The sequence below is a fragment of the Zosterops lateralis genome (genome assembly GCF_965231275.1).
Source record: "Zosterops lateralis genome assembly, chromosome: 1".
Classification (NCBI taxonomy): Eukaryota; Metazoa; Chordata; class Aves; order Passeriformes; family Zosteropidae; genus Zosterops; species Zosterops lateralis.
The window spans coordinates 130,601,422-130,614,926 of record NC_139762.1 but is presented as its reverse complement, the minus strand read 5'-3'; the positions used below and the strand labels follow the sequence as shown (position 1 = coordinate 130,614,926).

General features: G+C 38.3%; 1 protein-coding gene across 1 annotated transcript; it reads right to left on the bottom strand.

The window, feature by feature from the left end:
- Nucleotides 1-4,096: 4,096 nt before the first annotated feature.
- On the bottom strand, nt 4,097-12,623 carry OTUD6B (OTU deubiquitinase 6B). Its single transcript, XM_083864889.1, has 7 exons — nt 12,513-12,623; nt 9,946-10,100; nt 8,734-8,829; nt 7,030-7,342; nt 5,496-5,557; nt 4,807-4,913; nt 4,097-4,306 (listed from the first exon to the last, which is right to left on the bottom strand). Exons 1-7 carry the CDS (start codon nt 12,601-12,603, stop codon nt 4,222-4,224), a joined length of 909 nt encoding a protein of 302 aa, XP_083721015.1. The 5' UTR covers nt 12,604-12,623; the 3' UTR covers nt 4,097-4,221.
- Between the last annotated feature and the right edge of the window lie 882 nt (nt 12,624-13,505).

Sequence of the window (13,505 nt, the reverse complement as noted above, 5' to 3'; positions counted from 1 at the left end):
TAATCTGCTTACTATATAAGTTTATGTCTCCAATTTTTCTAACTTGTAAAGAGTATAAAGCTTTTCAACACCTTGATGTATTTATTTAATCTTCAACATAGAGGCTGCATCAGTTTATTCTGAATTTTACCAAATATTTTTGTGCGTGAATAATTTTTTTTATGATATAACTGTTTCTAAAATACAGAGGCAATTGCTAAGGATTTTAGTTGCATTCAAAAGTACATCTATCATATGCCTCTAGTGATCAATCATAACCCATCTGTTGCTTTTAGTAGTTGCTCAACACAAAGGATTTGGTGGGTTAGCATTCTCACTGGAGCCAAGGAAAGTACAGAAAATACCTTCTGTGTTTTAGATCCTATTTTTAAGTCTGCTTAACTTCTTACAGATTAAGTAATAAACACAGGCTGCTTATCATTCATAAATACATCCCAGGAGATCCTCTGGGAGACAGAGGGAGGCAGGCTGTGTTTCAAGGACTAAAAATAGAAAGTTGTACTTGTAACAATTGCATGGCCTAAGAGAGATGAGCTGCACCCCTGCAGATGCCACTGGCCCAGCACACCTGTGCAGGGTCTGAGCAGGGCTGCCCTGAACACACCTCCATTTGTGGGCACTGCCTATGAAACGGACACTGCCTGCCTTCACTCAGCCATTGTCACACCATGAATCCATAAGCTCCATGACAACCAGTGCTGCTGAGGGAGGAACGGGGCAAAATCCACAGCCCAAACTGCCAGAGAGAGTGCCCCTCCCAACCCCACGACTCTACTGCCACCTGTGCATTTAACTCCAGTAATTCTCACTGTTGTAATTCATAATAACATTACACTCAAGCATAACTCAGCCACCATCCCACAAGCAGCAGATGTACCAGTTACACTGCTGCCAGCACATCTTACTCCTTGAGTCACAGCAGGAGCAGAGGGGATGTGTTCTGCACACACCCAGAATTCCAGCACTGTTTTTCTTTTGTCCTGGAGCCTATCACAGCCTCTGCTGAATTGCCTGTTAAAAAGGGTAGAAGAACGGAGCATGGAGAGGAGGCAAAAAGTGCTCCTACTGACAAATTTGCCTCAAAGCAAGTACGTGTGAAACAAATTCTCTCTTCACTGTGTTTCACAGAATCACAGAGTCACTAGGGTTGGGACTTCTGGAGATCATCCAGTCCAACCACCCTGCCAAGGCAGTGCCACCCAGAGCAGGTTACACAGGAGGTTTGAATGTCTCCAGATAGGGAGACTCCACGACCTCTCTGGACACCCTGTTTCAGTGCTCTGCCACCCTCAATGTAAAAAAGTTCCATTTTAGCTTTGGTGCAATATTTTAATACACGTAAGCACAATAAATTATGAGAATTGTACAAACATACATAAAGGACATCACTGCTTCATTGCATTTTATATATTTTCTTTTTTTAAAAAAAATTCTTTAACTAATTTACTATGCAAATAATTATTAGATGAATTAATTTACTGTTTAAATAAATTATGACAGTCTGCAGTCCCTCTTGCTGCCACCCACCTCCCACCCCCTTTCTGAGGCTGCCTGCAGCTCACACAACTGGACAGAGCAGAGGCTGGTGCAGAGTAAGCGAAAGGGACAAGGACAACCACTAAGAGCCAGATGTAACCACTGTTTTCAGCAACAAATACATTCTTCCCTTTCAGAATATTGTACACAATTCATTGCAGGCCACTAGACAGCTCCCCTCCTGCTCATGTGAGCATTCCTACTGGCAGCTAATCTCAATTAATCTTGCAAAAAATACCCAACAGTCCTTAAAAGAAATAGTGTCTGAAGAACATGAATTACAGATAAAAGCAAGGAAAGCTACTGAAATACACACTCAAAGTAAATAGTGTTATTCTGCAGAGAAAAATGTAATCTGACAAAGAAGTTAAAAGCTTAATTGTGAGAAGACCCCCCTCTCAGTTTCACTTCATCCTTCTAATGCATAGGGAAGTTCAACAGTATTTTCAAAAAGTTTTTCAGAAGAGCTCAAGTTTAACTGCTGCAATGCTAAGGATAAACTTTGTTCAGAAACAACTTAATTTCATATGGAGTGAAGCTTTGTCTGCCTGAATACAAGCACTTGATTTAGAATTCATATTACAGTAAGATTCTAAACTTAAAACAGATAAGCTTATTCATACTAGGAAATAAGTGAATTATTTGAATACAAAATAAAACTGACCCCAACAAGATTTGCCACAAATAAACCAATTTATTACTTTTTGGTAAGTCCCATACAGCATGAGCAAGGATCTTTCACTCACTATATTAAATTATTTAACTTTATACAAACTGTAAACATCTTCAACATAACAAACTCTTGGTACACATGTTCCCCCAATTCTGGCATCTTTTCTCTCTCAGTTAAACAAAACTGAAACCCAAATAAACCAAAGAACTGCATATCTATAAAATGCAGCATGTGCATTTTATATCACATCAATTCTAAGCAATGCAGAGAAGAGTACTTATTACTATTATTTTTAGTGACATTTGTAATGGTATTATGAATAGAAACATTTCTTTCCATGCTGCTATATCCTATTTTTTGTTTGAAATTAAAACCATCATTTTATACAATCAAGGTAGTAAACCAAATTTTACAGTAAGCCAGCTGGTTTGGTATATAAACCAGCTATATTTGTTCTACTATAACAGATAAATAAGAATGTAAAAACTCCTGATCTGGTTAATACTTTGTTTTCCAGCAGGCACCAGTGTAAAGAACTGCTTGTCCAAAAACTCCTGCTGTAATTGTCTGATGTCTTTTTTACGCCCTCTCTCAAAGCGCTTTAAATCAGACACAATCTGACCCATAAAGTGATCACTTATCTCCCTCTTAAGTAAGAGCAGATTTTTCTAAGTTCCAGGAATGTAAGTCTGCAGGCTAGCTTTACTGAAGGACTACAAGATACATACTGTTAGGTCATAATCCTCAAACCAGGGCAAAGGTGTTTAATCTTTTAATGGAATGCTTTTCTCCAACTCAGCAGCAGTAAAATAGAGACAATTCTTTTATTGACTAAGGTTTTTAAAAAAAAATTAAAAATCATTTCTCTTGTTAAAAAACATTTGCATTAAAACTTTGGTTTCAGTATGCTTCTAATTTTGAGGTCACATTTACAGACAACAATCTACATTTCTAATGTAAAAAGTCAAGCCATATTAAAACCTTTCAAGTCCTGTAAGAAGAGATTAAAATAAACTTAGTTCTTTTCCAGATCACCTTTAGTTACTGACAAAACCCAAGGTGTTTATTTCTACAGCTGTGTGCACCCAGCTGTTTTAAGCATTATAAAACATCACACTTTAGATGACAAAGTGCTTAGATTAGCAGATCCAGAAATTATGAGTTCAGATGAGTTTCACTTCCCCACTGAAGTGAGGACACTGAGGTGCTCTGTAAGATTTCTGACTCACTGAAATGCACAGCTGAAAGACCATGGAGAATGAACAGTGCAGTTAACTTGCAGAGACAGTATTCTTTACAGTCATAAATAACAATGCTCTTCCTGCACAACAGTTAAATTCCTACAGTCAGCTGCAAAAAAAAAACCCTACATTGAACCTTGGTAAAAATCTTACATGAAAGTCTTTAAAAAGATTGTACAATTCCTTCAGCCAAGCAAGATATTCCACTGCTGGATTTACCTCCAGATCTTCTCTGCCTAAATAAAGAAGGGAATTAATACTACACTGTTGAAATTAGTCCTGATAGGACTACAGAAACATTGGAGAGGACATTCCATAACCAAAATACAATCAGTTATTTCAAATGCCTGAACTCTTCCATTATTGTGAAAATCTGACAGAAATAATGGAACAGGGACTTCAGGTAACCTTAAATCTTCAGCAGAAATGCAGACTAACCAAAACAAATGTTTATTACTTGATATTTTCCCTGCAGCATTGGGAGGAAGCTCTGTTGAAAAAAACCTGATCTACACAGCCACCACTTTACAAATCATCTTCTAAACATAATTAATACCAATGAGTTTAAAATACTGTTGTGTGGTCTTGGTTTGGTTTGGTTTTAAATCAAGAGCTATTTCTGATTTATAATCAAACCTTGAATGTCTTTTTCCTTTTTTTTTTTAATTTATAATCCATTCCATTTGCTTTCCAGTCTTACTGGGAATTTCCTGGAGCCCAACACGTTACGATGCAACCGTTATCCATGTGAACATACAACTTTTTTGTATGCTAGCTGCTGTTTTCTGTAGCAGTGTCTGTTAGAACTTTGACAGAATTGTAATGTTCTCCTAATCCATAGGCATGCCTCATATACCTGAAAAAAAGTTACAGAAAGAGTGTTCAGTTTAACAAAAAAGTATACATCACACCAAACAGTAACAGCACTGGAAGACAATTTAAATAATGCTGAGTTTTAGCAACAAAAATATATAGGATGCTTACAGAAGAGTATTAATAAAGACAAATTTTAATTCTGGTGACTTCCAGGCACAGTTTGACAAATACACTGAAGTAGGAAAAAAGTTTCCTCCATCTTGTATCAATGTCATTATTATTTTATAATTATTTAACAGGTAAAATGACTACAGCATTCTCTAAATCAGTGACTGATACACATCAGACACTGTCTAATTACAATTTCTCCAAAGTAAGTGTGTCAGTCACAAACAATTTCTGACCTGCACAACCATTACTCAAGCAGTGTTTCAACATCAGATGCATAACAGAAAATAAAAGAGCAGGTGAGAATCAAAGCTGAGGCCTCTGTTACAGAAGCAAGTGCACTAAATTTAAGAGATAAAATTACATACTTACACAAGTATTATTGGTTTGCCTGAATATTCTTCACCAACAATAATGGGAGGAGAATCCATTTGCACTACTTCAATAGGTGTTTGTAAAATGTGTGACAAAGCCCTTAGCTTTAAGGCAAAAAAAATTAGTAATAGGATTAAAGACAATTGTAAGCAGGAGACAGGAAGACTAGGCATTTGATTTGATTTTAGCAGACAGTCAAACATAACATTAGACATATTTTCGGAAAATAAACTTTATTAAAACAAGCAAAATTATTTTAACTTTTAAAACTTTAATTGAAAACAGATTGCCTTAAACTAATCATTGTGTAGAGGATACAACATTGGGCTAGTTTCATTAATCTGCTAACTGTTCTTTCATAATAAAAAAGACAAACTAAAATAAATATGTGGTTTTTGAAGCTCAAGTTCTGTTTACATGACAACAACCTAACTATACTCCCCCACTCATAGTGTCAGTCTTTCTAATGATATTTATACCAAATGAATTCACTAATTTGCATGTTGTCAAACACCATCAGAAAAGATTCTATTTTGGGAAAACAACCTATAACTACAAGAGAAAGTTCTTAGTAAGATATTTATGACTATGTTCCTTCAGGTACCCTTTCCAAAAAGGCCCTTTTTTAAAGGTTTATTCACCCACTTCAGAATTTCACAAATAAAAATTATCAATACAATACTTACTTCCAGCTGACCACCCCATGCAGCTGTATTTGCTATATCATCACAGTATTTCTCAAATTCCTCTGCAGGGAAAGACAAGACAACTTTTATTACTTGTCTTGTCTGAGAAAAAGCAACTGAGGAAAACCACTGACTGTGCAACAAAGAACTAGAGCCAGAAAAGTACAAATGCAATATAAAGGAAAATATGTATGTTCACTGAAGGAAAGCAGAGAAAATGAGCTGTGACAAAAAAAAATACCAACCCAAACTCATTCTGTTTTAAAAAGAAAATGTCAGATTCAAGAGAGGGATAAAAAAGAGTATATGAAGTAGTACAGCTAATACTTTAAATTGTTTATTCAGAGAACAAGAGGTAACAACAAGCATCAAACTGCTTATGGTTCTCTTCCTGTTAAGTTTCAGAGGATGTTTAGAAACTTTAGAAAAAAATGTGACAGTGAGTAGTGTATCTACTTCTTACATTAGCGAGGTGTCAGGTATGTTTTAAAAATCTTGCAACTGCATGTAGTTAAACAGTTGGGTAGGGTTTCTTTAAATTTCCAGATTAGCTGCCTTGTTTTTAACCTGTGAAGTATTTATTCTCAATAATTCCTTTGTAAATAGCTAAAGAAAATATTTTTAGATCATGTTGTACAGAAATCAAATTTAAAATTTTTAAATTAAAAACCCTCAAGCTTTTGAACCTTATAAACAGATTTTGGGAAAGAATCTTCAGATTTTCTGAAGACTTCTCAGAATGACTTTTCATTCATTTCCTTTGTAACAGAAAAACACAATTCTCTGTTGCTGTGCAGAATTTTACTCAGTATTCTCCTGGGACACATTTAACCTGTGACAATAATCTCTGTCAACATGGGAAAGACAGCACCCAGTGACCACATAAATCCACAGCAATGCCTATTAAACAAATGTAGCATTAAGGAAATTTATGCTGTCATTTTTGTGGTGTTTCGGGTATAATGAATAAATCATGTATTGCTCAAATAAGAGTGACATAAACCCCATTTTTACTCAGCCTACACCATTGTTCCACACTAAAGCTCTTAATATCTTTTAGTCTATTTATAAAAAATGGTTCCAAAATACTTTGTAGTTAAAAAACAAGGCGGAATAAGAAAATACATCTATTCAAGCTATTATAAAGTAATTTGCTTGAATTTCACACCCACTTTTAACAGCTTTCCTGTGTACATTGAAAACACCAGTATAAAACTTGACAAGAAAATCCCCCCCAACCTGGTAAATAAACTGTTTATAGTAACAAATCCCAGAAAGAGTTCACATCATCTAGTAACCAGCAAGATCTGGGTTTTTTTAATGGGGAATAATATCTGCTAGATTAATTTAAAATATATACGTTAATTAGAGATCTAGGTGTACCAAGTTTCATAGCAGATCATAATTTTGTGCTCCATGGAACACAATAAAGTAACAAAGTTACAAACAACATAAAAGTCCCAATTCAGCTGGAACTGAGATTTATCAAAACAGTTATATTACTTTTTAAAATCTCATATGCTGCAAGTCTTACCTCTGCTATACATGACTCCAGTATTAGGGTTTGTAAGAAAAGGCAGGAAGTCATCAAAGTGACTTTGCATATACTTTGCTGTTTGGCTCCTCAGAGTTGCAACAGTCCAGGAATTTTGGTGATCCTTCAGCTGATCTTCAATAGCTCTGTACATGCAATGGCCATCTGAAGGGATTTGTTTAATCTCTAAGTGCCTTGCTGCCAACAGGGAGGCAAGTTTCTGACTTTCAAGATGTCTAGCACCTGTTAAATTTTGTATCTCAGCTTCAGCTATTCTTTCTTCTCTTTCTTTCTCCAAAGCAGCTTTTTTCTCCTTAGATGAAAAAGACACAAAAATTACATCAAATGTGAAAATTTAGGATATGCCTGTATGGTTCTTGGCTTAGTGCTTGTTTCTAATGCTTCCAATGTTTTCTAAGTACATTCTTATATATAAAATATTTGTCTGAATCAGTACTACCAATTAGAGAGCTCCTAAACCCAAAACTTCAGCAAATGCTAAGTGACCAATATATCCTAACTGCCTCCAACACCACACCCAAAATTATATGACAAAAGAAATCTTAATTATATCCACATGCAAAATAACACTTAAACAGCCTTTGTCTGAGTGTTGTAATCACAGTTCTTTCTTCAGGATCAACTATTTCAACACTCAAGCATGGGAATTCTAATTAAACATCAGAAAATACCTCTTTCGTAACAAGTGTGAGATCTACAATTAAGTATAAGACTGCACAATGGAGCTCACACCATGAAACTGAAACTCCCTCAGGACAGGTACTCTACTTCATAAAAGACTACTCCTAACCTGAAGGATGGTTAAGAATGCAGGTAGAGAATAATAGTAGGGATGTAATAATACAAAAAAAAAAATTACTTTCACAGAATGTTTTGTAAGTTCATGCTGATGTTAACAAGGGAGCAAGAAACAAAGTAAATAAGCAAGTAAAAAAGGAAGCAGTACAAAGAATGACTTTTCCATTTTCATACTTAAAATTCACCACAAATCGAGACCAGACTGGTTTAAGTAATAAAAATACAGGAAAACTAGACCAGAGTTCCTGGTTTGCCTAGACATGGTGCCATGAATTATAAACATCCTTTTAAAATGTTTGTAGTGATCATGTAACGGGATGAAATATGCAATAAAGCAGTGTTCTCCTGGCCCTGACCCAATATTCATGCAGGTACAACGAGCATGTTAATCCATCACATCTGATGTTTAACCAGACCTAAACCTAGACAGGACACTAGGTAGTGTTTCTTAACAACTCAGTATTTTAAAAGAATTTCTTCAGTATTGATGTTCTTTTGTTCAATGTGTAAAGTCCTACTAGTTGCATAATTTCCACATAGTATTTTAATTAAATTACTTTACTTCTTTAATAATATTTTTAGTGGAAGTCTTTCAAAAATCATTTGCTTTATAGAATTTCTTTTTTAATGGCTCCCATTTCCCGACCTATTCTGAGTCCCAGCTCATGGCTGAGGTTAGAAAAGTACAACTATTTATAAGACCCTTACAGATCTCTAGGCAGCAGTTTACAAGATATATTGAAGGCACCCAGTAGGTACTGCATCAATACAGAACTACCCAGGTAATGTCCCCTGCAAAATTGTTTACCTTTGGCTATTACAGTTACGTTTTGTTGAACATAATGTCAACCAGTTATTTGCAAAATGTTTAATGTGAAGTCATACCCGCCTCTTCTGTGCTTTTGATATTCGATGAGGCTGAATCTGCTGCTCTACTCCTTCAAGCTCTATATTTGCAACCCCATCAGCTATGGAATCTGTCTAAAAAGAAAAAAAAAAGTTAAATGTGCTTATTAGTATAAACAATAACTAAGATATGCATCTTCTGAAACAGTTTTAAGCTCTCTCCCAGTGTATTTTTATGAAGTTTAAACACAAAGATCCATGTATAGCACAGAAGCCATCAAAGCATTTCACATCCCAAACTACTGTCTTTCATTTCATTGCTTTTCTGCAGCCCCAAGAGAGTTATGTGCATCTTAAATTTAAGCTGTGTGTTCTCTAACATACTGCAGTGTTGTGTGTTCTCTAACATATTGCAGTGTAAACACTGCTTACTAGCTGAAAGGAAAAGCTTTCCTCACCATGCCAGCCACTGAGGTATCCAAACAGGCATTAGCAAGTTCTGTGAAAATTAAAGCAGAAGGGTCCATCCTCTATGTCAAAGCATAACCAGCAGTTGAAAAAGATAGAGTTGAAACCTCTCAAGAAAAATGACAAACCTAGCTCAGTAACTGTATGAGCTGTCAGATCATAAAAGATCAGTCACATTGTTGAACAAATTGCAAGACAAAACACACTGGGATGAATCAAACACCTGCAGAAGGTCACCAATACTTGAGTGGTCTACATAAGATAACAAGAGTGGCAACATAACAGTAACTTAAAAAATAATTCTCTAACATAACTGAGTAACTCATGTAGCCTTAAAGGCAACACCAAATACTACTTGAGGTGGTGCACCTTTCTCCTAATCTACATTTAATTTCTGTTACGGCTTGTCATTTGTGAAATGATTTTCCTTATATGTCTCATCCATGGAATCAGTAACAGAGTAAATCTTGCCATAGAATTTTGTCATGCTTTTGCAAATTTATATTAAACCTGCTTTTGAATTATCTTTTACAGTGGTTCTTTAACCAAACCACTCTCAACACAGCTCAACAACAAAAATCCCCCACTGATACATGCCCTTCCTAGCACTGCCCATTTACTCTAACAGCTAAAGCTTTCCTAAGTTGAAAAGAATTACTAATATTGTGAAGAAAAGGATAACTAGTTTGAAGTCTTATTTCATCATTAAAAAGTTTTAAAAAGTTTAAAAAGCCCCAACACAAATTGTACCTGTACAACTTCAGCAGAAGTTAGGGCACCTACCTTATTTTGTTCATGTGAAGCTTCCTTCAGCTGCTTTAATTCCTCCTTGTGCTTCTGTTCAAGTTCTGCCTCTAGTTTAGCAACTTCATCTGCCAGTTGTTTTCGTCTCTTCTTGTCATTCTTGGGAACAGCATTTTTCATGCCTTGAATTTTTGCTGTCAGAGGAGCATAATAAAACATCTCTTAATATATACTCCATGGTCCTTGCAGAAAATGACTGCAAGTCACACAGAAAAACTAATTTACAAACATCAACAAATCAGTATAATAGCTTAGCTGGGAGACTGCCAGTTCTAATTCTCACATTTTCCAAATGGCTATATTTTTTTCTTAAAAGATGCAACCTGCCTTTTCTTTTCCTTCTTTCTCTGAAGAAAAACTTATGCCAGGTTACTAATAAAAATACATATGAACTTAATCAATGCAGCAGACTTTGGCCTGTTGCCTTCAAAAAGATTATGTGGGCATCAAAATATCAAATCTCACAGGAAAGGTGTGCAATTTTTTAATCACACAAGCAACAGATTAAAATTAAAAACTGAGTTTAGCCATCCTTACAACAAATTTTCTAAAAGCGAAATGGGTATTTGAAAACAAAAAAATCTTAACTTGAATAAAGTTCCTAAGCATTTCTAGGCTGCAAGTCAATGCCTAATTTCTAAAATCACAGAATAGTTTAGTTATAAATGGTGTCCAGAGGTTACCTAGTTCTACCTACCTCCTACTCAAAGTGGTGCTGAATTCAAAACTACATCAGGTTATGTTAATTCAAATGCAGCTGAAATTTATTCAGGTGACTGTGCAGTCTCCTGGGGCAGGCAACCTTTCTGTAACCTTTCTAGGAATTTGTTTTCCCAATATTTAATGATTCTTGCTGTGAAAATGTTTCCCCTTATTCTTCTCATGAAGATTTTTCTTGTTGCCCTTCAGCCCATGTCTCTAGTCCATTCTTTACACTTTGAGGAGTCTGGCTCCATCACACAATGGAAACTACAACCAGATGGTCTTCTCTTCTTCTCATGTGTTCTTAAATGAACACTCCTGCTACTTCCATCACTTCAGTATTCACTGTTTGAGTTACAGCAGCAATTATTTAACACCCTGCTTGCTATTCATCACCTGTACATTTTCCTGTCCTTCACTCTTGACTGACACAATTGAGCTGAGGATGATGGAAATGATAATGAAACTTTTCAAAGGGAAGGAGGAAGAATGCTCATTCTGAAAGATTTATGTTAAGCATTCAGCCTCACAGATGCTGAGTATGACAGAAAAGCAGCTTTGTTCATTAAAATTACCATAATAGAGAAGGGAATCCAGAACATAAAAGGCACACACAAATACACCGCAGAGAATATGGGTGATGGAAAAGGGGGAGGGGAGCTGTGGAGACAAGAAGCATCAACCAGAGACCAGAGAAGGTGTTGGATTTTCAGAGGTTGAGATGCACCTTGTGTCAATTCTTGAAAACAGTTTTGCCCTCTGGAAAAGAGTTATCAATGCACATACCAGGAATGCATTTCTCTAGTAGGCAAACATGTACCTGTAAGTCACCTGCCTCTCCCATCTGGGAAGAATGGGGCTCTGCCTTGTGTGTACCCCTCCCACCATTTGATGGTGGAGAACAGCCAGTATCACCTTCTCGAGGTGTAAAAACCAGCCAGTATCCCCCTCCCGAGGTGTAAAGACTCTCTGCTCCTCAGTCACTCCCAATCCATGTGCCATGCCACCCAGCCGCATAGGACAATGCTTGATTCCTACTCCTCTTCCTCAGATTTCAACCAAATCTGAGAGACGAACAGGTATCTCAAAAGAGTAAATTTTTATAGATTTAGTGAGAGTATGCAACCTGACTCCTTTCTTCTTTAACCCTTTGATAAAAGGTTGCAGATGGGCCTATTTCATTACAAGCAAACAAACAAACAAACAAAACCAAACAAGGAAAAAAGCATCAATATACTATGAAGAAGGCTTAACAAAAATGTTATAATAACTATGAAACTGAACAGAACCCAACTATCAGGCCTCCTTAATTATATTCATATATTGTAATAGGGTAGGTCAAATTACATAAAGTGTTACAAGTTCATATTGAAGCACTGTAAGACCACACAGATACTTTATTATGTCTGGACGGGACATGAAAATTCAGTTCAGGTCAACCGCATTTGGAACTTAAGAAACGTAACAGGCTGGGCAGGAAGAGCCCCCTTTCAGGCTTTTCAATCTAAAATGCCTCGAACACCTTCAAGTTAAAACCGCAGTACCAAAAGGCGAGCATCAGGCCAATGGCCCAGCATTAAGGCGCAGCCCCGAGGGCAGGGCAGGGCAGGGAGGGCTCAACAGGCCCATCCGCAGGGCCCGCACGCCCCATCTCGCTACGGCCCTCCTCCTCCCCCTGCTAGGGCACTGCCAGGGCTGCCCCCTCCTTCTCCACGGCCCCTCCGAGGTTGTGGAGCTGCCGAGCGGGGAGGGTTCGCCGAGCCCGGCCGGCCCCACGTGTCCCCGCCGCCCTCCCCAGCCTTCCCCCAGCCCGCCCCGCCCTGCGCCGGGCACGGCGCCCTCACCCTGCAGCTCCCGCTTCTCCTTGCGCTGCCGCTTCACCAGCTGCTGCAGCGGCCCCTCAGGCCCCGGCTCCTCGTCCCCAGAGCCCTCCATGGGCGCCCGGAGCCGGCGGGCGCGGCTGACCCCCGACCCCGGCGGGAGGCGGGAGCTCTCAGTGCTTCCGCCGGCAACGCCCCGCCCGGCGCCGCCCCCGCAGCGTCCTGAGGGGCTGTGAGGGGCCCGGGCACCGCGGCCTGAGGGGCTGTGAGGGGCTGGAGCGGCCCGGGCGCCGCGGCCTGAGGGGCCGTGAGGGGCTGGAGCGGCCCCTGGGACGGGAAGGGAGCCCTCAGTTTGTCTGTGAGGGCTGTGTTTGTCGCTTCGGGGTCTGTGAGGGTTTCTGGCCGCTGGGCTCTGCGGGGTCTGCGCTCCTGCCGAATGTCCCAGTAAGGGACTCCTGTCCACAAGTCTGCACCAGGAAAAAGCCACATGTTTGACTCAGCTAGAGGTAGACCCTGTTAATCAGGGAGCTGAGAAAGGAATCGGTTAGGGGTTTTGTGCAATTTATCACATTAAAAAAGAAAGAAAAAAAAAAAAAAAAAAACCAACAACAACAAAAAACCAACCCTGATCATTTCTGTGCAAAATACTCGGTGTGGTGCGTGGGCCTGTTTTTCTTATGAAGCTCAAAATTACTAGAAAAGCTCACGATTTTCTAAGTTGCTGTTGTTTTCTCTCCTCACCATTGTGGAATTACTCCTCAGAAAGTGAAACATTTTTGTCACAGTAAAAAGCCAGACTTGGTGTTTGGGGTCTAATCAGCGCCCCAAAGTGAGAAGTACAAATTGTTGCCTAGTGAGATGTTTTTCTGTTGGGTGCAGGCACAAACACTGTGGAACATTCAATTCATATGGGCAAAATACAGCCTATAAAAGTTAATATTTTGAGGTCACTTAGAATTACTCAAACTGACCAAATAATGGAGCTGGATTTATCCTTAACTCTTAAGGTCATTGCTG